The sequence below is a fragment of the Protopterus annectens genome, chromosome 10.part0 (assembly GCF_019279795.1).
Source record: "Protopterus annectens isolate FY-2018-M chromosome 10.part0, PAN1.0, whole genome shotgun sequence".
Classification (NCBI taxonomy): Eukaryota; Metazoa; Chordata; order Ceratodontiformes; family Protopteridae; genus Protopterus; species Protopterus annectens.
Genome location: NC_056744.1, coordinates 220,390,790 through 220,414,432, shown reverse-complemented (window position 1 = coordinate 220,414,432; position 23,643 = coordinate 220,390,790). Strand labels below are relative to the sequence as shown.

At 38.7% G+C, this 23,643-nt stretch overlaps 1 protein-coding gene across 2 annotated transcripts in view; it reads right to left on the bottom strand.

Annotated features, from left to right (window-relative positions):
- The window catches only part of SLC39A11 (solute carrier family 39 member 11), a 4,193,139-nt gene that overhangs the window by 4,145,918 nt on the left and 23,578 nt on the right, over window positions 1-23,643 (bottom strand). For both annotated transcript variants that reach the window (XM_044085146.1, XM_044085147.1), the window contains exons 2-3: window positions 22,002-22,125; window positions 10,296-10,334 (exon numbers count right to left, since the gene is read on the bottom strand). In XM_044085146.1, the coding sequence (XP_043941081.1) occupies window positions 10,296-10,334; window positions 22,002-22,109 (147 nt within the window). In that variant the 5' untranslated portion in view covers window positions 22,110-22,125. The remainder of the gene's footprint in view (window positions 1-10,295; window positions 10,335-22,001; window positions 22,126-23,643) is intronic.

Here is a 23,643-nt window from a genome sequence, read left to right as displayed (position 1 = left end):
CATGTGTGGCATAGGAGGCAAGTACCTAGGGGGGCCTTTTGCAGATGAAAGTCAAAGAAATCTGCAAAAGTACACTGCAGCGTACCAGTTGTACTGGCAGCTTGTACTATAAAATGGAGAAACTATTAAACAGGTCAAGACCATGCAGTCTTTGGGATGGATAACAGGACATGCTGGCTACAGATTTTGGTCAGGAGCTAATGGAGTTATCAGGGAATGACCAGAGGGGATTTAATTGTTACAATCCTCCTTCTCATGATTACTGTGGAAACACAGCATAGCTTTTTCAGGGAGTGGTTTGTCTTCTATGTAAATGTAGCATTACTGACTACGATGGCAGGGAAACAACGTTTAACATACTTAACTGTATGCATTTTTGGTAGCTGGATTGGGTAGTAGTCATAGCAGAAAGTAATAAAGTTATTTGGTAGGTTGGTCCAATTGCCATTACTGTACTTCAGAAATCTAGCAGTGATATGATTATTGAGTCTAGAAGTCTTACTGATCTTCTGGATGCTTCGCTCGTTTTCTGGCTTCTAGGAACTCCAGGAACTGCCCACATTCCCAATCATTCCTGTTGCATGGGACAAAAGGTGGGTCATCAGCGTCACATCCTGTACCCCTAGCTCATGGTACATAATGGGGCTAGTGCAGAAAGGACACTCCTGTTTTCACAAGAAGTACATCTGTGCCATCAAAATGGCTGAAGAGATCTGCATTCCTGATTCTAAGTATTAGCCATCTAGTAAACAATTAGCATATCTGTAGTAGACACATTTCAGAGTACTAAGTAAAAATGTCTCCCAAGGATTCTTCCCCAAGATAAACCCCTATGGAAATATTTTTCAACTAAAATTAATCTTAACACAAAAGCTATTTAGTTTATATAGTTTCACTATATTCTTTTAAGTAACATTTATAAACATATTTTTATATAATTATTCTTTAGCTTGTATTATGTTGGTAAACAAAACTTGTTTTTACTAAAAGAGAAAGTATGAACAGGGCACACAAAGGAGTGATACCCATCTGTAAAAATGTCAGTGTGGTTTTTACTTTGTTAACTTGCTGCTACATGACAAAAGTAAATTTATTTTGATTATAAAACCAGAAAACTGAAATGAATTTCATAGAAACTTAAAAAAGCAAAAATGCACAAATTGTATTTCTTGTAGAAGGCAAAGCCCACAACACTCCATCATGGAGGGGAAAAAAACTCACCACAACCCTCAGCCCAAAACTCCCTAACCCAAACTAAAACTTCAGTCATAATCCTGGTTAAAGTCTGTGACTTTTCTACAGTTATGAAATTTTAAAATTAGGTACTTCATTTCAAACCAAGCTTCCCACAAACAAGTATTTACCCAAGAAAAATAAACAAATAAATAAAACCTAGAAAAACTAGCTTTACTTCAGGAAAATAATGAGTTTGTGGATGTAGGATACGCTGCATCAAATGGCCATAGGTCTTCTCAGTTGAAATGAATAGTTTCTAAAGAAGTTATACATGATTTACATATAAACCGTATGGATCAGATATATCTGGATTTTAAGAAAGCTTTTGATTCAGTATTTCACATACATTAGGTAAGGAAATTAAGAGAAATGAAGTAGGGTCTATAACAGGGTGGCAAATCTTTGTATATGTGTGTCCAAATCAACAAAATTCTTTGAAAAAATATGTTGTGTGGCACAGAAATTTTAGGCAGACATAATTTATTAATGAATTAATATCAATCATTATCATCTCCTTTTTTCCATTTTTTTTACATGGAGTTGGGGTATCGTGTTAGCTGTCACCATCTCTCCAGATTCAATGCCACTCTCCTGCATTCTTCAAAACACATTCCTGACTGTTGCAAATCTTTCACACAATCCATCCACCTCTTTGCTGGACATCCTTGTTTCCTCTTACCTTCTTCCTGTCTGTCCCAAATCTTCTCCACCAGACTGCCTTCTGCACATGTGCCTGAACCATAGTAATCTGTTCTCTTTGACCTTTTCTGCAATTGGAGCTACTTTGGATTCTGCTCTTATGTTCTCATTTCTTCATCTGTCCCAGTGTGCATCCTACCACTCATCTCAGGCACTTCATCTCCATCATCTCTAGCTTCCTTATCTGCGCTGCCTTTACTGCCCAGGTTTCTGTACCATACATGACTACACCTAATACTCTATGCCAGTTGGCTGCAGCCCCTCTGATTCTAGCTTTGATCTCTTCATTCACACTTTTCTTCTCCTCAACCAACCCTCTCAGATACTTGAAGCCGTTTACCTGTCCCACTATCTTCCCTTCTAGATCAACTCTCAGCTTCTTAATTTTCCCAATTTGCTGCTATTACCAGTGTCTTACTTGTGCTTAGCTTCGTCCCATGGGATTTCAATTTTGCATTCCATCCCCCCTATCCTTTGCTAACGTTCTTGCTCAGAGCCTGCCTGTAATGCCACATCATCTGCATACAGCAACTTTGTTGATCTGTGCCCTCTGACCTGTTTGCTAATGAAGTTTATCACCAGTATGAACAGCAGTGGGCTTAGAGATGAACCCTGGTGCACACCCACTCCCACTGGGAACCCCCTGTGATACCAAACACTGTTCTTACCTGAGTTATTGGGTCCTTGTACATAGCTTGTACTAATTCTACCAATGTGTTTCTGGAACTTCAAACCACCACAGTACTTCCCAAATCAGCTGTCTTGGGACCATTTTGTATCCTTTCTCCAAGTCTAGGAATGCCCAGTTCGACTCTTTCCTCATATCTATCTTCTTGTCAACAATTTGTCTCACTGCAAACATCAGATCAGTTGTATTGCATCCTAATCTGAACATGTTCTGCATATCCATTTATCAATCACCCTCTACGTCATGTAATGTAACAGGAGTTTGATGCCACTGTACTGCCCACAGTTGTAGATATCCCCTTTGTTCTTGTACACTGGCACAAGTATGCTTATTCTCCAGTCATCTGGGATTTCTCTCCACACCGCTATGAGTGCCCTCAGGAGCCACTTCTGCCCTTTCTCAACATTCTTACAACCACGCATTTTTTAATTATTTACTTTTTTTGTGAGAAGACAAAGGTTTATCCCTTAGGTAACTAGTTACTAGCATATTACTATAGTCTATATCCCAATTATTTCTACCTCCTGTGTAAAGGTTTTCCATATTTCTAGAAAGTACAGGGCTGGCAAAGTTTTCATTAACTTTTTCCAATATTTCATCCAGAGTATTCTTTGGATGACTACATTGCTGGCAACTACACTTACAAATTATGAAAATGTACTTTCAAAGAATTATAATGAATGTATAAATATGGGCAATTTTAAAGTTTCAAGCACTGCCATTTATAAGAAGGCATCTAGAGAAATATTTACTTCATTGTGAGTTACTTTAATTAATATGCAGTTCTACAAAAGAACGTCGTCTGATTGAGGAATTAATGAAAATGTGTCCAGATATTAAGAAGATGTAAGAAATTTTAAGCAAATAATATTATGTATTTATTCAAGGAAATAATTTATGTATGTTGACTGGCTAGTCACTTATCTGTGAATTTAAGACTGGTTTGTTGAGATAAGCATTTTTAACCTAATGAAAAAAAAATGATTCTAAAAATTTTATTTGTAAGTCATATGTAGTAAATTAAATCACATTGTAGTCTTACAAGATCCTTTTTTATTTTTGCTTATTTATTATTAAACAGACTACTTATACTGTATTGATTTTGACTTACGGTTAGATTTTTCAACCTCCTTACAGGTAACATCACCACCATGTTAAGTTCACTACCATCAAAATATTTAGATTTGCAGATCTATACTCTAACAAACCCCTTTTCATCAGGACAATTAATCCATTTTTGTCAGGACACTGAAAAATTCTATACTGCCTTCCCCTCCATTATCAGTTTTTGCACACCTACATAACCTACTTTTTAAGCTCCACTTTTTTCTATATTCTTTTCAAGGAGCCATTTATTGTATCAGATGGTCTTTAACTGGAACTCATTTCATCTGTGAAATTAGCAGATCAACTCATCATCAGACTGCTAATTTGAATGTATGTCAGTTGTGTATGTTTAGGGACAGAACATAGTGATTTACAAATGTAGGTTCGGCTGGATAGTGTTAGATGCAATGTGTACACACATCAGTGCTATTTTCTGAGACTGTGTGAGAGAGGAGTCATTTTTTCTCTCTTTCACTTTTGTGTGATCTTGGAGTTACTTTATTTAGACACAGAGGTATGTGGAGGATGTTCTCTGCCTTGTGAAAACAAGGGGTTGTAGTACTTATGTAGGAATTCAAAGGACTGGTGTTTGAGGATAGTGATGGCATTTTTTGCAACATGTTGGATCTGAATACAAGACATGCTGATGAACCAATATAGATCCTCTCTTCATGCTTTTTAATGCCATGCTAATCTTTTACGCCATTCTAGTAACTCTCATTCATTCTCATATTAATATTAACAACCTGTCCATCTGAAAGAATACTTTCTACCTCTTGCAACTTACTTCCCTTCAGTTATGCACAGGATCTAACTTCTAGACATATTTCCTTTGTTCTTTCAACAAACATCAGTCCTTCAAACATGCCTTGAATTTTCTTACAAAATATTAGGAACTATTCATTGCAATCATATTTGCTATACAGTCGGTTGTTGCTTAACAGCATACCACAATTAGAAACACTGTGATGTTAATTAAATGTGATTAGATGAAAACATGTTAAGTTGTGATGATGTGAGGTACTGCCATCTGTGCCAGGGACAATAGGGCAGTGCATGTGTGGCATATGCCAGCATGGTTGGCTGAAGTTTTGTAAATAATTTTATATCATCTGTGCCAGGGACAATAATGCAGTGCATGTGTGGCATATGCCAGCATGGTTGGCTGAAGTTTTGTAAATAATTTTATATCATTTGGCCATCACACTGACTTGTACAGATGCTTGTGTTAAAAATGTATCAACAGCATTATTATAACTGATTAAATGTTTATGTTTAAAACAAAGAATTCTGGAAATTGTTCTATAATTTTCAAATACTGCAACTGATCTTAGCAAAGCTCTGAATGTGTATTGTACCAGAATCAGTTAATTAAATGTGATGTCATTCTATAACCAGCGCTGAGAGGATGGAACTCACACAACTTATTTTGTTTTCTTTGGAACCAGATATAAAAATCTATGACAGTTATCACAATAGTTATTTGAGTTCAGTTTAGTCTGTTAGAAGCTCATCACCTTGCCTTGTGGAAGTAAGCATCTCAGCATCTAATCCTACCTTGCTGTATTAAGTTAGCTAGGGAAAAGTTATTCCTTAGATAGTCAGGAAACACAGCGAGATTAGTTAAGTAGTGTTTTACTGCATCTGTTTGAATCTGTCCAACTGTGTTATTTTTATTTCTCCTGTGATTGACACTCTGATGTTTACTGTACTTAAGATATTTAGCATTCTCTTCTAGGTTATTACTTATTATTAAATATTTTATACATTTCAGTGTAGCTGGTCTTTTAGAGAATACTTTTAAAATTTGAGAGTACTTGTGCTTATTTTAGTGATGCCTTGGCCTCTCCAAAAAGCCTGATTGCTTTGGTTACACTCTACCATTTATATTATTATTGATTTTACTCAGTATAATTGAATACCCTTGTAAGAGCTTGACAGCGGTTGACTGGTGGCAGCGAAGTCACCTTTTAGTCTGAGCAGACTGGGTACAACTTGTAAATCTGTACCAGCCTTTCCCAGGAGTGTGTGTGTGAGAAAATCAGACACCCAGGTGTGGGTGCGTCAGCTACTTGGAAATGGGACACAGTGCTACAAAGTGAGTTTTGTTTGGGATATGGAGAGACAAAAACAAAACACAGGTATGGAGCAGGTTCCCTGTGTGCTCTTGGGAAAAATTGTGCTTGATGCAGAAAGCTGAAATTAAAATATTGCGTAAGTTCATTCCTATTCTTAGTGACCATCTCTCACCGGTGCCAGTAGTGAAGATACAGGCTCCTTGACTGCTGGCTCAGAGTAAAGAGAGGCCGTCACATAAATCACCATAAGCTAAGTATAGCAATAGCATGTTTGCACACTTTTGTTTTCAGAGAAAGGATGAAAAAGTTACAATAGGCCAGTCTTCACACCTAAAACCAACTCAGGTTTAAATGAAAATTAAGTTAAGAAAAAAATGTCTGTGTAAACTGCATTTATCACATCAATACCTCTGTGGCCTGGTTATTGCTAAAAAAATAGGCTATAAAGTTCAATTTACTTGGTTAACAAATGAATAAAAAAGTGGTTCAGCTCCAATTGCACTGCGCTTTTATATTTAATGAAAAATGTGTGTTCAACCATGAATATGTTCTGAATGCTAGGAAAACCAAACTCATGCTGCTCCGGAACAAATCACTTCTTGAAGTCAGATCCTAGCTGACTGAGGTAAAAGCCCCCCTGGAGGGGTCTATGCTTCAGACTTGCCTTGTACTATCTAGAAATTCAGACTGATCAAAGGCTTACTTATAAATGAGCATGTTACCTCTGAGATGAACAAGACCAATAAGTAGTTGACATCTTGTACGGATTAAACAACTATTACACTACAAACTGAAACAGAAACGGGCTTGTATAGCATTGCTTGTCCAAATCACAAATAAACCTGAACTTCTCACAGCAAAGTCCCGGCAAGTCCTCTGTTCCTAGCAGCCAATGTACTGCAGAAATACTAACTATCCTACTGTTCTAATATCCCATAATCACAACTTTGTCTTTATTAAGCAAGACTGGTGACACCTATACCATTACAAGAAAGATACCTAACTGAACTTTGCATACCAACCCCTCTGATATTCTGCAAAGAAAAAGTAAAATGTATTACTAGTGTAGACATCCCAATCAGAAATTGAGAACTCTGGTCATCTACATAAATAATGGTAAATGTTAGGAGATCCAGAACAGTGTTCTGTGATAGGCCTATACCCAAAACTCCAGAGTATATAGTTTGTAGACTTACATTTTAACTCAGCTTCATATGGTTATAATATTCCATTTAACCATTTTCCAGTAATCCACATTATCTTTTACAGGGTCCCTGGGATGTTCAAGCCTATCCCAACAGTCAACTGGTACAATGTAAAGACATTAGCAGACAGGGCTCCCAGAACCATTGAGAAAACAGTGTTGGGTTCTGATACCTCAGTGTCACTGTAACAGAAGTAGATGCATGGAAGGAAATACAGTAGGGGGAATGAGAGTGTTACTGGCTCTGACTTTTGATTTTAAAAGAATACTTTCTGTATGTGTGCATCCATATCTTTGGAACTGTCATGGAATGTGATGCAGTTAGAGAACAGTATCTAACACGTGTAAAGTATGTCAAAAGCATTTAGCAGCAGCTGCAACACCATTTCCTTAATATTTCAACATCTATTCAACTGAATGCACAATTCTTAGCACTGACTGAGAACTGAGGCACACATCTCGCATGCCTCTCCTCCACCCCCTATTCTATCCAGAGCACTTTAACAATTATTTCACGGATATGAAAAGACAGTACTTCCAAAGGCATTTACAGATTAAAAGTGTCATACCATAAGCTGGTGTTATACTTACAACCAATAAGTCATTGGGCTATCTTGTGCGTGTATATACATGTGTGTGTGTATACATATATATTATATATATATATATATATATATATATATATATATATATATATATATATATATATATACATACATACACACACACACACACACACACACACACACACACACACACACACACACACACACATACATACATACACACACACACACACACACACACACACACATAAGTAATGACACATACATGGTAGTATGCCCAGCAATATGGCTGTAATACCCACAGTCTACGTTTGAGCTTCCACAAGTCCCTGATCTCATTAGTGGACCTTCACCAGCCCTAATCTGGCATTTGCGCCAAGCAAACCATATCCATTTAAAAAGACTAATACAAAAACTGATGGAAAGATAACATTTCCAGCTGAGTAATCAGTAAACCATTAAACATAATCAATACTGCTTTCTTGAATCTTCACTCAAAGTATTTCAAGTAATAGAAAAAGAAACGGCACTTAAAACAAATTTCTATTTCCTTAATAACAGATTCAGACAGAATTAAGCACAAATAGGCATATGAAATTCCAAATACAGGGAGAAACATGGATGAAAAAAGGGTAGACTAATCTGAAACCAGCCATAAGAAACTGATCACAGAATCAAAGCTTAATTTAACTGCATTTATTTCTCAACCAATGATATCACGTTCCACTAAACTCCTTTAGCTGTGACCCTGAGAAAAAGAAAAACAAATACATGCAATACATAAACTAAGAGTGTCAAGACATCTGGAATGTTTGGGGAATGTAGGGCTGAGGAAAGTCAAGTAAACTGTGAAATCTCAATAAGACATTGAGAGAAAAGGCAAGTTCCAAAAAAACAGAAAACAAAACTCAGGAATAAACCTTAAATCAGTAAAAAAAAGTTTTATTACAGTACTTATCACATTTAAGGGAGACATGGGATTTTATGGACAAGGTCAGAAATGTTAAGTTAGATGACAAATGTTTTTTGTGGCAAAAGATGTAAAAAAAATATTTGCTGTGATACCATATTCTGTTGGTCTTAAGTTATTTATGGAGGCCATGTTTAACCTAAATTTTGTTGCACAGACTGAAATATCACTACTGGTTGACTTTATGGACATTATTTTAAAGAACAGCTATCTATATTTTGAGGGTGAATGTTGTAGACAGACTAATGGAGTCGTTATGGCGGCGGTTTATGCCCCTTGTATGCAAACTGCATTGCATGGTGCATGGGCATGGGAAAAGGACCTCGTTTTTTTCTAGTGAGATGTTTAAGTACTGTAAAACCTGCCTTTGATTTTTGGATGATGTTATTATCTGGGCAGGTGGTGAACAATTTGCTGGGTCTATTATACATTTGGAAATTACAACAGCCTTTGATTTTTGGATGATGTTATTATCTGGGCAGGTGACGAACAATTTGCTGGGTCTATTATACATTTGGAAATTACAACTGATTTTTTTACGTTTCACATTCTGTACTAATTATGATAATATTACCTTTTGGACATGTAACTGGATGGGAATGAGCTAGATGGGTTGGCTTCAAGTATACATGGAAAACCAACTTATACTGAATTTTATATTACACTAGCTGTCATCCCATGTGCTAGAAAATAGGTTACTGATAAAAGTTAATTTGTTAGAGCCTCTAGAATCACCTCTGTCAAAAAAGTATGTCAGACTGAAGTTCTTAAGTTAACTGGGGTGTTCATAGAGAGGGGATACTCATAAGAATCACTTGAGCAGAAAAAATATGAAATAATGGACAACACAGACAAAATACAGGGTAATTATTAAATATAGCTTGGATAACTGTTGTCAAAATAAAGGTAAAGCAAAAACAAATAAAGCAACACATACACAAAATAATTTTTTAATGGATTACACTACTCATAGTGCACGAATAGTAAACATAATTCAAAAGTTCTGGTGGATGTTGGAAGAAGCAAAACTGCCCAAAGTTGTTGCAGAAGGGGCACCTAAGGAGGTGCAATTTTATGAACTTGCTTAAGAGACAAGGTTCAGCACAGGAAAGCTCATTCTGGGCAAACACATAAATGTGGTAAGTGTACACAATGCAATTTAATTAATACAGACAAAATCTTGAAGATACAACTATCACACTCTAAGTATAAGCTCCTAGGGTTTCTGCGTGTTGTTCTTGTACCTTTAAATTTTTGGTCATGTGAGTGTGAACTGATAAAAGGAAGTGAATGAGTTACTGCAGGTTCTGATGATGTCTAGAATAGACAAAAGTGCTAAACATGTGTACTTGTTTTTTAAACATTAAGGTCCTTTTGGTGAAAGAAAAAATATTGCTACTTGTTCTTTGGATACTGCAATGCGTTTCTTGCTAGAAGTGGTTACTGGTTTTACGCTGGGCTTGTTTAATCATTTAGTGTAAGGCAAACATGCTCAAAAGTAGCTCACTGGGCCATTAATTTGGAAAACAACAAAAACCAAACACACCAATATGCTATCTCGAAACAGTGACGGGAATAACCCAGTACAAGTAAATAGACTGCGTATGTCTGGTCAACAGATACAACATAATGCCATGGTAGAGACAGCAGCAGTATGAAATGTATATGTTTCTCAGAAGCAGCAGGCATACTTTATGAGGTAAAAAAAATGAATGAGTCCCAAAACATAATAAAAATAGCTTCTTACCCCTGCAGCAAAGCCAAGGCTCCCATCTAATATTTTTCTCTGAAAGTCAAAAATAGTGAAATTAGAATTAACTCTGTAACTTAATATACTAAATGCACACAAACACCACATTCTGAAAAAATTTCAAAATACAATATTAGACTTAGACACTGTTCTCTATCATTTGTTACCACAGTGAAATCAGGAAATCTATTTTGCAGCAAAACATGGTACTGATGCCTTTTCTCAATAGTGAAGTTATACCTCTATCTGATGCATTAAACCTGACAATATGAAACTGGTACAAATTTAATACCCTAAATGTATACAGAGAAATAAAGCACAATCAAAACATATACATACAACTGTGTGTGTGTGTGTGTGTGTGTGTGTGTGTGTGTGTGTGTGTGTGTGTGTGTGTGTGTGTGTGTGTGTGTATCTGTATGTATGTGTACATGCATGAATGTTTATATTTGTGTGTCATACCTCTCACCTGTTAGTACAAGATATCTGGACAAAGCCAAAAAGAATGGGGAGTACAAAGGCCCTAAAATAGGGACAATTTTTAAATACTGATCTTAAAGCTTGTGTTAGCATGCATTTTCTGCAGGATGTGAAGTCAGACTCAAATGTCTGTCATTATTTACTGACCAGTCCTCATTGATGTGGCAGAAAACCAAAAATTCTGTGAGGAAGATAATGTGAGGCATAAATCTGGACATTCTGTGAAAATCTGGGCAGTTGAGAGGTATTTTGTGTATGTGTGTGTGTGTGTGTGTGTGTGTGTGTGTGTGTGTGTGTGTGTGTGTGTGTGTGTGTGTGTGTTGGGATTCAGAAGCAAGGCTTTATGCGAGTCTACTCAGAGAGTTTAAATCTGGACATAAAAGCCTCACATAATCCTGTTTAGATTCACTGTTATTTTCTCTCTCGTCACAGCTGAATTCAGACAGAGTGCATCATGCCAAATGAACCTCCTAAGAAAGTAAGTGAATCTATGTGGTTTCATGAAGGGAAAGGCAATGGAAAATTGTACTGGGAGAATAGGATTAAAAATTGCCTGTTGATAAGCATAACGCATATAACAAAAAAGTATATATCCAGAATTTGCAAAACTGCATCACAATACTGAATTTCAGTAATGCTTAAAGGTATCTTGATGGCAAGTGACTTAGAAAGTTTGGCTGGTAAGGGGAATGCCCTACAATTACTTCTTGGATGTTAGTTCATGGATAAGAAGCAATAAGAAAAAAAGCACATCTTAACTATTACATGATAGAAATCTCCAGTATAACATGGTATTTCATATTCCAGACATCTTCCTGTTAAAGGAGACTCTACATTCTCTGGACATTAGTCTGAATGTGCAACCAATTACAAACTGGCAAACCATGGACTGTATCCATGTGAAAAGTAGTCATTATGGCACTGGCAAAATGGGTCACAAAATTTACTCATGAATTTATTGTTGTTTTTGTCTTCCATCAGGTGGAACAGTTCTGTTTCATTCTGCTTTCCAATGAACAGGAGCATTCTGTAAGGTTCAGTTATTGGTTTACTTTTATTTACAATCTGTATGAATGATACAGACCACCAACGCAGTATTCAAAGTGTATCAATATGCAGATAATCCTACATCTGCTCTGAACAGCTCTTCACTAATCATTGTCAATTTTAAACTACAAAATCATTTCAATATCCTCTAAGACTCTGTGACAAACATGCTAACACTTAAATTACTTAAAAACAAAACTAAACTAATGTTTTTGGCACACAATAGAATTAATATTAACACCACTTCAAATTCTGTTCTTACCACCTCCTTACAGAATATAAGGACCCTAAAACTCTGTAGTCACTGAAAACACTGATTTTGTGAAAATCCTTGGCTTAGTTCTTGTTTTTTTACCTCTCCTCAGCAGTCCTTCCTCTGCTGCCAGCCGCTGTCCTTGTTTACAGGGTCTACCAGACCCACTTTATCCTCTCTCTGGCTCACCTGACTAGTGTCTGGCACTCAAGAGAAGACCAAGAACACATGTTCAGCATCATATTGCTGCTGGACAGAGTGTGTCCTAACCCCACTACCTCACAGTAGCCTTAAGAGCTCAACTATAGCTGCTTTTGGGAAGTACATGTATGCATGCATGCTTCACTCATACACAACCTCCAAACCAAGAAGAATTCCGCCTGCAGCATGACTACCTCCAGGTTCATAATGTTGCCACTGCAGTAAGCCCAGACTGCCTCACTCTTCCCAAGATGAACAAGCCACTATCAGCCTCACACTTCCATCCTCCTCTTTCTGGTCCCTCTATCAGCTGTGCTGCTAGACAAACACAGGTCATCTGGACACAGTAAGGTCTTTAAGAACAAAGCCGAGGAGACTGATAAACATGAAAAAATTCCATTAACACATTAGAAACATTAGGCAAAAACAAAACCACTGCACCAGTTAAAGTCCAGACCAGGTTCCAAAAATATAATGCAAGAAATCCAAGTAGGCAAAGGACACGCATGGCATAAAACCAAACAATTTATTTAGTAAAAAACATGTAACCACTTTCATTTAGTACTCCTACGCTTAATCAGACATAAAATTCTGTCACAAGCCTACATATTTTAAACATTGTTAAACCAATCACTGCTAGCAACCTTTTTCCCTCCAATTAAATAATTAGTGGAAACCAAGTGATTTAAAGTAACCTAACACTTTAGCAAAATAAGTACATTTTTAGTATGTTACAACCACAACTTATATAACAGATTGCAGGTATAATAAATAAGGCATATATTGCATATATCTAAACAGTATAATACGCATCATACATAAACCATTTTATCATGCTGTTGCAAATATACTGATGTTTTGGAAAATTTAATGTAGAACTGTGTCAACAAAGGCTGAAACAGTCCTGCCATCCACATAGTTAACCAAGTATAAACCTTATATGAAGTTTACAATCTAAAACTAGAACTGCTACATGAACACTGTCTTCTGCTTTCTGTCCCTTAAAAAGGGTTTGAGTGACAAAGCTTCATTTAAACCCATGTCCTTGTAAGCTTGTAGCTTTTTAAGGGACAGAAAGTACAGTTGTGTACACTTACCATAAATGTAGATGTTCGAGTGTATTCACTGTAGCAGTCATCACATTTGGGTTATCTGCTTGCAGTAGCCCTCAGTCGGCCTTGGGTCCTGCGTCGGTTGCTGTCTCATCTTCCATGTCAGGTAGTCATGGGTATAAAGCATGCAGCCGACGCCATTTTATCAGTTTTTCTTGCCCCAGATGTCAGGTGCCCCCATAATGGGAAGCAATTATATACAAGGTTACACCTCCAACAAAAAGCAAATACACCAGAAAGCTTTAAGCATACTAAACAAGAATAGAGGTATGGACAATAAAAGTCAGGGGCTAGAGGGAGGGTAACCAGGACTGCAACAGTGAATACACTCAAGCATCTACATTTATGGTAAGTGTACACAACTGTACTATGTTCTTCGTGTTTCACTGTTGTAGTCATCACATTTGGGTAGATTCAGAAAGCTAAGAATGGGAGGAGACAATTAGATGCATTAGGACAAGATATAAGGCCCTCCAAGACTGCAGTGGCAAAGCCAGCTCTGGATTTAGAAAAAAAAATGGCAAGCGGTAATGCTTGGTGAAGGTATGTACAGAACTACAGGTAGTAGCTTCTAGGATGTCTTTGGTAGGGACACCTCTGAGAAAGGCTGTAGAGGTAGATGCAGCCCTGGTTGAATGTGGTCACATCCCCTGTGGGGTAGGTTTTCCATGGTGCTTATAGCAGAAATGAATGCAATGGCCAATCCACTTAGAAATGGTTTGCTTTGAAATAGCTTCCCATCTGCCCCTGCAGCAAATGCAACCAGCAGCTGTTGAGATTTCCTGAGAGGTTTAGTCCTGTCTTAGTAAAATCTAAGTTGTCTCTGCATGACCAAGGGGTGCAGTATTCGTTCCCCTTTGTTCTGTGGATTAGAAAAGAAGGTTGGCAAATGAATGGACTGATTAAGGGCCACACTGGATACCACCTTGGGCATGAAGAAGGGATTGGTCCTGAGGGACACCCTGTCCACATGAAAGATGATGAATGGCTCCACAGCCATGAGGGCCTGTAATTCAGACACCCTTCTTGCTGAAGTGATGGCTGGAAGGAAAGCTGTTTTCCAAGAAAAGAATTTCAACTCTGCACTTGCAGCTGGGTCAAAGGGAGGTACAGTGAGCTTTTCCAATACAAAGTTAAGGTCACAGGCTGGAGTAGGGGCTCTCCTGGGTGGTCTTAAGTATTTGGCCCCCCTGAGGAATTGCTTCAGTAGTAGATGACAGAAGAGGGGTGGTTCTGTATTGTAATGAGCTGAAATGGCTGAGGCATGCATTTTGATGGAGGAAAAGGAAAGGCCCCTTTTGAATCATCTCAGTTAAGCATTGAAGAATCTGAGGTAAATTGGGTGCTGCTGTGCCCATCCCATGAGAGTTTGGCTCCAGGAACAGAATCTTTTCCATTTTTCAGCATAGAATTTTCTAGTAATAGGCCTCCTTGCCTCCAGAATGACATCCATCACTTGCTTACTGAGAATTGGGAATGGTGAGATCAGGTAGTTAGCCAGGCTGCCAAGCTCAGGGTTTGAAGCTGTGGGTGCAGGATCTGGCCCTCCTGCTGAGACAGCAGAGCAGGGGTCTGAGGCAGGTGCCATGGTGCCAGCAGTGACATTGCACAAGAAGGGGTACCAGTGTTGGCATGGCCAGTTTGGTGCAATCAGTATTGTCCTTGGTCTGTCCTGTTTGATCTTTAGTAGTACCTTGGAGAGGAGAGGCAGAGGGGGAACGGCATAAAGTGATAGTTTTTTCATGTGAAGGACAGGGCATCCACTTTCCAAGCTTGTTTGTGGGGGAGTCCTTGTGCAGAATTTGTCCAATTGATAGACCTGTTTGCCTCCCACCAGAACTATCTCTGGGCTGCCCCCTTTGTTTCTCAATATGTTGAATATCTTTGGTTCCAGTTTCCACTCGTGCGGGTCAATGAGATTTCTGCTTAGGTCGTCTGCCAGTGTATTTAGCTTTCCTGGCAGGAATTGAGCCTGTAGGTGCACTTGGTAGCTCAAGGCCGTGTTCCACAGAGCCATAGCTAGCCTGCAGAGAGGGTATGAGTGGGTTCCCCCCTGCTTGTTTATGTACCACATAACAGTGGTGTTGTCCATCTTTACCAATACTTGTCCTGGAAGAATGTGGTCGTTGAAGGCTGTCAGAGCATACTGTACAGCTAACATTTCTTTTTGATTGATATGCAGGTGCATTTGACTTGGGTTCCATTTGCCCTGAATGCAATGACCTGCCAAGTGAGCCCCCCCATGCATAGTATAATGCGTCTGTTGTTACGGTTTGGGCGGCAGGGGTAGAGTGAAAGGCAGTCCCTTGTTGTGGTGGCAGGCCTCTGCCCACCAAAGGAACTCTATCTGAAGACAAGGTAGGATAGAAATCATTGATTCTAGATCCTGAGAATGTTGACACCATAGGCTTTTTAGATACCATTGTAGTTTCCTCATATGCAGTCTTGCATATGGAAGTAGTAGAATGCAGGAGGCCATGAATCCCAGGGCTTGCAGAATTTTCCTTGCAGATAGCTGGGTCTTTGTGGCCAGTATTTTGAAGTAGGCTGTTAAATGAACTTCTTTTTCTGGTGTGGAGTAGGCCATCTGGGAAATTGTGTTCAAGCTTCCTCCCAGGAATACAATTTGTTGGCAGGGTACCAGATGTGATTTCTTTTCATTTATGGTGTACCCCAGAGAAGTTAGCACTTATGTACAAACGCCAGACGATTCAAAAGTATGCCCTGGCTTTCTGCCTGAATTAGACAATCGTCCAGGTATGGGTATATCTGAATATTTCTTTGCCTGCAAAAAGCAATGACTGGAGCTAGGCACTTTGTGAATACCCTGGGCACAGTAGATAAGTCAAAGGGCAGTGCAGAGAACTGATGGTACATGAATCCTGCTTTGAAGCGTAGGTATCTTCTGCAAGATTCCTTGATTGGGATGTGCAGGTAGGCTTCCTTTAAATCCAGTGTTGCCAACCAAGCATCCTTGCCTAGCATAGGAAGCAACTGGTGAAGAGATAGCATCTTGAATTTTGGGATCACCAAAAAAGAGTTTAGGATAGAGCGATCCAGGATAGGACGCCAGGAGTTGTCTTGAGTAGTAACTCTGTCCCCTTTCCTCTTCTGGGACAGTTTGAATAGCCCTTATACTTAAAAGAGAGAGAACTTGCTTTTGAGCCTCTGCCCACTGATTTAGGGGTATAACTGGCCAACCGTTTGTGGTTGGTAAAGTGTGGAAGTGGAATCTGTATGCCTGGGAAACTAAATTTAAAACATTTTTCCTGGGTAATGAGTTCCCAGTTTTTTGCCTGCAGAGCAATCTTTCCCCCTAAAGGAGCAGTCAGTTGAGAAGGGCTTGGAAGTTTTAAAGTTAAATCATTGAGACAGTTTACCATGGGAGGGTCTTACTACTCCCTGCTTTGGAAGTGGGAGCCCCCCACTGCTTAGTCCTGTGAGTACCTTGGGACTGAAGCCTGAATGTTCTGATGGGTCTGGGTTTGGACTGAGAAGGCCTGGAAGAGGCAGGAAAGGACCAGTTCTTAGAGGGCCAATGCCTACTAAATCTTGGAGGCTGCACTTGCAGGAAATCTTTAACAATTTGCATAGATTTAGCCTTTTCCTCCATCTTTTTAAGTACTACTTCTGTTTTGTTGCCAAACAGGCGGTCCTGATTTAAGGGAGCATCCAACAATTTAGCTTTAACATAATCTGGCAAAGATTGCTCCTTAAGCCAAGCGTGCCTTCTAATTACAAACCCAGTAACAGCAGCCCTGCAAGATGCCTCTAGTGAATCAAAACCACATTGCAAAGTATGTTTTCCAACTTGTTCAGCAGAATGCATCAAATCCTGTAAATCCTCATTTTCAACACAGTCAGGAATCAACATCATTTTCTGTATAAGCAATCCAATAATGTGCTGCTGATACTTTAACATATGAAACTGGCAATTTAAGGCCCTAATGGCCAAGGTTGCAGAAGTGTATACCTTCTTACCCCATCTATCCAGTGCCCTGGAATCTCTATCAGAGGGGGTAGGATTTTTGGCAGTTGTAGCCTTTATGCCCTTGGGTCCATGTGAAAAGGTCTCAGGATCCGCAGTAAGATTTTTAAAAAGGAACTTGTGAGAGTCAGGAACCCTGTAATATCTATCTGTTTTTTTGGAGCAGGAGGTAAGGAGTCAGGGGCCAAGCTAGACTCCGTAAAGGCATCATCAACAATGTCCAGTACAGGGGGGATAACTAAAGGCATGTGTTGGGGCAGGAGTAAGAAATCCCTAAGCCTCTCTTTAGAATCAGTGTAATTCTGGCTTTCCCAATGGAAATGCTCCCTAAGAGTATGCAAGGTTTCACCAAATCCTTTGGAGGGGAAGCAGTGGGAATCGAGTCCTCTGTATCACAATCCTCATAGGCAGATGAGGGTAAATCCTGGTCATCAGAAGAAACAGAAATTTCAGAATCCTGATCAGAAGAATCATAGACAAATTCAGTCCTAGGTCTCTTAGAGGGGGAAGACTGACTTTCCCTGATTAAAGCAATAAGGTCTCCAGCCATTCTTATCATTTGTTTTTTAGGCATAGAGGCCTGACCATGCGGTCTGGGCATCGGTTTTCTAGGCATGGATCGAGTTTTAGGCCTTGAAGAAGAAGATGGCGTTGGTTTAAAATGCAAGCCAGTAGGCCTGAATACACCCTCAGAAGCCAGTGCCTGCACAGCGGCTCCGGACCCATTCAAAGTACAGACATCCGCAGGTTTCACAGTTGAAGCATCTCGTGGCATACTGGACTCCAAATGGGTCTCAGTAAAGGCCTGCAAACCTAAAGTAGCAGGTATCAGGGGCTGCGAAAGCGCCTTACTGAGTACTGGCGAACTAGCTTAGGAGAAGCATCGTCAGCAGCTTTAGACCTAGGCAGCCTGTCTCTGTCTTTAACTTTGTGCTTTTTCAGAATGTCAGTAGTTGGGTGGCTTACCAAAGCCATATTTGGATAATTGAACAGAGTACCGAAATATTTACAAGCTTAAATATACCGACGACGAATAGTTCATTGTTTAAATAAGGCACAAAACCGACAGCGAGGTACGTCGTGGTCAAGGCCTAGGCAAGGAATGCAATACAAATGAAAATTTTTATGAGGTATTTGCTTTCCACAAGAAATGCAATTATTGACTTTTACTGACATCAGTTACGAGCAAGAAAAAGTTTCCCCAACGAGGTACTTAGCTTTAGTTGAAGACATCGGTTCTGAAAGTCGAAAAGGAAAATTTCAGGAGTTGGCTGACCGGCACTTGCAAACTGCTTCTGCTTTGGGCACCGCACGGCAAGAAAGACTGATAAAATAGCGTCGGCTGCATGCTTTATACCCCTGACTAACTGACGTCATGGAAGATGAGACAGCAACCGACGCAGGACCCAAGACTTTGTTAATCAGGCCGACTGAGGGCTACTGCAAGCAGATAACCCAAATGTGATGACTGCAATAGTGAAACACGAAGAACATGGCTTAGTTACATTTGCTAACCTTGTCCCACCCCCATCCCTTTTTCAATACACTCTCTTTGCCTTGGCTGTTAGATATACATCTTTTTATAGTAGTTATAGGTGTGTCTGCTTATATATATATCTTTTTATAGTAGTTATAGGTGTGTCTGCTTATATATATATATATATATATATATATATATACATATACATACACACACACACACACACACATACACATACATATATATATACATATACACACACATATTCTCCTTATACATTATTTATATATATATTTTTTCTTGTTTTTTACTGTTATATACACACATTTTTATGTTCACAGTATTTAGCTATGATGTTTTTATTTTGTTTATATTTATTTTTATATATTTTTTATATGTTTGTTTTTTGAACATATTAGCAGATTGACGAGTTCATGTTCATGTAGTAGTTCTAGTTTTATATTGTAAATTTCATATAAGGTGTATACTTAGTTAACTATGTGGATGGCAGGACTGTTTCAGCCTTTGTTGACAGTTCTGCATTAAAATTTTCTAAAACAGCAGTATATTTGCAACAGCATGATGAGATGGTTTATGTATAATGCATATTAAACTGTTTAAATATCTGCAATATACGTCTTATTTATTATATCTGAAATCTATTATATAAGTAGTGGTTGGAACATACTTAAATGTTTTTATTTTGCTAAAGTGATAGGTTACTTTAAATCACTTGGTTTCCACTAATTATTTAATTGGAGGGAAAAAGGTTGCTAGCAGTGATTGGTTTAAAAGTGTTTAAAATGTTTAGGCTGGTGATAACATTTTATGTCTGATGAAGCATAGGAGTACTATGCGAAAGCGCTTACATGTTTTTTACTAAATAAATTGTTTGGTTTTATGCCGTGCGTGTCCTTTGACCTGCTTGGATTTCTTACAGTAGAAACATTGGCTAGCACAAAGTAAGATTCTCTCCATCTGAGTTAATTGGTCAACATGGTTAGGGCAATTAGTATGACACAGAGTCTAATTCAAAGACAGTAAAGATGCACAGAGAAACAATTAATTTGTGGTTTGTTACCATGTCTCTGAATCAAACAGTGTACTGTCAGTCATGACCTCTCCAGTGTTCTCCCTACCAGGACATGAATTTTGGTAGCAGAAACACAACCCCCCCTACACACACACAAACACACACACACACACATCCAATCATCCACAAACAAGCTCACCCATACACTTACTGACATTCACAGAAACAGTCATCCACACAGCCTTTCACTGCAAGACACACAAACACACACACACACACACACACACACACACACACACACACACACACACACACCCTACCTAACTCCCATAGTGCAACTACCAGGACACACAGACAGGCATACACGCACACACACACACACACACACACACACACACACACACACACACACACACACACACACACACACACACACATACATATTCATGTTCTTATACACACAAACATACAGAACCCTAGCACTTACCTGCACCATTACTACTCTCAAAGGAGTAAATGGGTGAACACTGTCAAAATGTAGCATTCACTTTTTCCTCCAAACAAAAACAAATGTCTTGGGCAAAGCTCTGCCAAGTATATCGTGAGCTGCTGCCAATTCTGGGAGACAACACATGACTAATTAGCATTAGCCACTAACCTGGACAGTTGCCTTATGTGGCTTCTCCAGTCAAACTGTTATCCTTGTTATGGCCCCAGCCAGTGGAAAACCACATCAGGAGACCTGTCTCTGTAAAAGAAAAGCTTAGCACAATGTGGGAACCTTCTGAGTTAAGGCTTCTGCATTAAGGTAAGCTTTTCTGAATCCCAGGGATTGTCAGAAAAACCTACATGAAATCAGCCATTCTGTACAAAGCCGGGCCGTTCCTTTCAGATACTGCATTTGTAACCATAGGCACTTCATATTGTTCTCCCTATGTGTTATAATCTCCTCACCTCCTGACTCAGTTTTTCTCCCCTGTGCTAAGCACACTCAAACAAGTTTACAGAAGAACTTCTAGATTTCCTTCTGTGCATCATAGCACAGCACACAAGTGGCTGCCACTGAGTCCTGCATTGGCTGGAACTACAACCATCTTATGGTTATTCAATCACGTCTAAGCTCTTATGTCATCCTGGCTTTCCTTCTCTAGGCAGTGTCAGTAAATGGAGATGATCCTCACATGATCTCATACAAACAACTGGACAGCTTGCGCATCTTCCCAAATCTAAAATTAGGTTTTGTAATGCAACATTTGCCATCTCACTAGGTAAATTCTGAAACAAACATCCATTTACCTTGAAATATAGTCCTGGAAGCATTCAATGACATTAAAGATGATATTCAAATGAAACAGGCATGTAAATGTAGACCTACTTGATTGTATTTCACTTGCTATTCCACCCACACTGCACTAATTCCGAGCACCCTATAAAATTGTATTATAATATTCTTAATACCTTCTCAACACTAAGTCAAGTGATACTGATACAGCTGCTGTTTTCTTTTGTACACTAATGTATTCTATAACTACTTCATAAATTATCTCTTATCAGCTGGTTATTCTTTAAATCTGACCTGATGTTAAAGTTCTTGCATATACTTATGTGCTTGGTCTAGTTTTTTGGACATTATCCTCATCAGCTCTCTAATATAAACAGCTCTAACCCATTGGACATTCTTGTTTAACAAATATCAGTAAATAAATACATAAAATTCTAAAAATATATAATGTGTTCTGTGGCTGCACCACCTTGGGACGGGTTACTAAAGCAGTGTTTGGATGCCCTCCATGCTCACAAAGCTTATGTGCAAACAGTTAATCTAAACAAATTTGGTTGCTTGTACATTGGTCATCTTTGACGTTTACTACACAGGACAATGCTTTCACACTTTAACAGAAATTTACAAAACAACAGAAGAAACCTTCAGTTAACTTCACTCAGATGTAAGTACTGAAAGTTAACACAGCAACTAATCTAAATTCAAGGTACATTTAAGAAGCAGGAAATGACAGCGTCAATAGTGGACTGTAACACAACTAGGAAAGGGAAGCAGGTGGGACAGAAGCAGTGAAATGGTGAACAACACAGATTGGCTTAAAAACATACCTGTCCACTAGAGAATATGAAGACCAGTGCTGAGCCAGCAGCTGTGAGTCCCCATGTAAACAAAGTCCCTAGCAAGGCTTGTACCGCAGGTGTATATCCTTGAATCATGATGAAAGACCTATAACTGACAAGATAAAAAGCAAATGATTATCCAAGATGCAACATATTCTAAAACCTTAATACTGTAATACAGCCATTACAGTCACCTCAGCTATATGCTCTAGCACAAGACATTACTAATTAAATTTGATTTATTTTTCTCTTTGAACCAGAAAAAGTCATGATGAACAAATACCTTCTATTGCAGGCTGACCTGAAAACTGTGATCTGGTTAAGGTGTGGAGTGTTACCACTTGGAGGGGGCCCTATAGTCTCTCCACAGACACACATTTTGCTGTTAAGCAGTTTACACCTACATAATGAGGTTTCCAAGTGGCCAATCTCTGCAGTGACACTGTAAATGTCTAAACAGAGGGTACCAGAGAGTGTTCTGTCACAGTATCATGGTACTACCTTAAAACAGAAACTTGCCCGTTCCCTTTCTAATGAGAAAAAGATATAGACTATGCATGGTTGCTAATCGATCCTCCTCCATTATGGCCTACCCCGTTTTCCAAAGTTCCTTCATACCACGCTACCTGAATAAACTGAAAAATTATTACATGCACATAGTTTTTATAGCATTTCTTCTAGTACCACCTCCTCCAGTTTTACATCACTGCTTCTTGTTTTTCACGCTTTTCCTAAGCAAGGTGGTTTGCTCATATACTTTATTTATCCACATATGAACTAAATACTCTAACAACAGATGTGGACATTATCTATGCAGTGTACTCAGTTCTCTGCCTACTGAATAAATACCAATCAGTATTTTCTGACAATGCCATAAAATGACACTTCTGTTATTTTAGACAGTGTCCTTGTCTTTCCACACTTTTATTGTTCCCCAAAGTAAAATACTGCCTTGTTTTACTCTATTTCATGAGACACATACAGTAGGGATAAAAAAGAGCTATGTAGGTAAACATTTTAAATACTCAGACCCACTACAGAGAGCTCCAAAACATGGAGACTGAATGGCGGAAAAAGCAAACTGACATATACTAAGTCCAAGACAGCCAATTATCGAACTATTCCCTTTTCTCCAAGATACGATTAGTAAATATATGTGAGGGAGTATGGAAGGGGAAGTTGACCCCCTGTAAAAAAGACATTTAAAGAAGTGTGAAATTTTATATTTTTTTATCCTCCTGCACTTTTCTTCTTTTTTTTTCTGCATGTCGGCACTTGGCATTTCAGTTGCTGACATTTGAATAGGGAGATGAGTGTCTAAGTTCATGGCTTAAATCAAATTCTGATTTGGGTTGCAATAATGGCATGTACATGTGCGTATGAGTAACAAAACTGTATTAAAAGTTACAAGTGCACCATCTCCAACAATAAAAACATAAGTCAGATCCAACCCCTGGCTTATTCCAGTTATGCAGTTTGCTTAATTCTGGGTATTTTTTTGGTAAGAACATAATGCAATTATGGAAGAAAAGAACTAGTAAAAAATATTCAATTTTATGTTATGTTTTCCCATCCGCTGTTCCTGCTGACCATCAACCTACCGTTGAACAAGTCTCTGTCTTGCAATCAC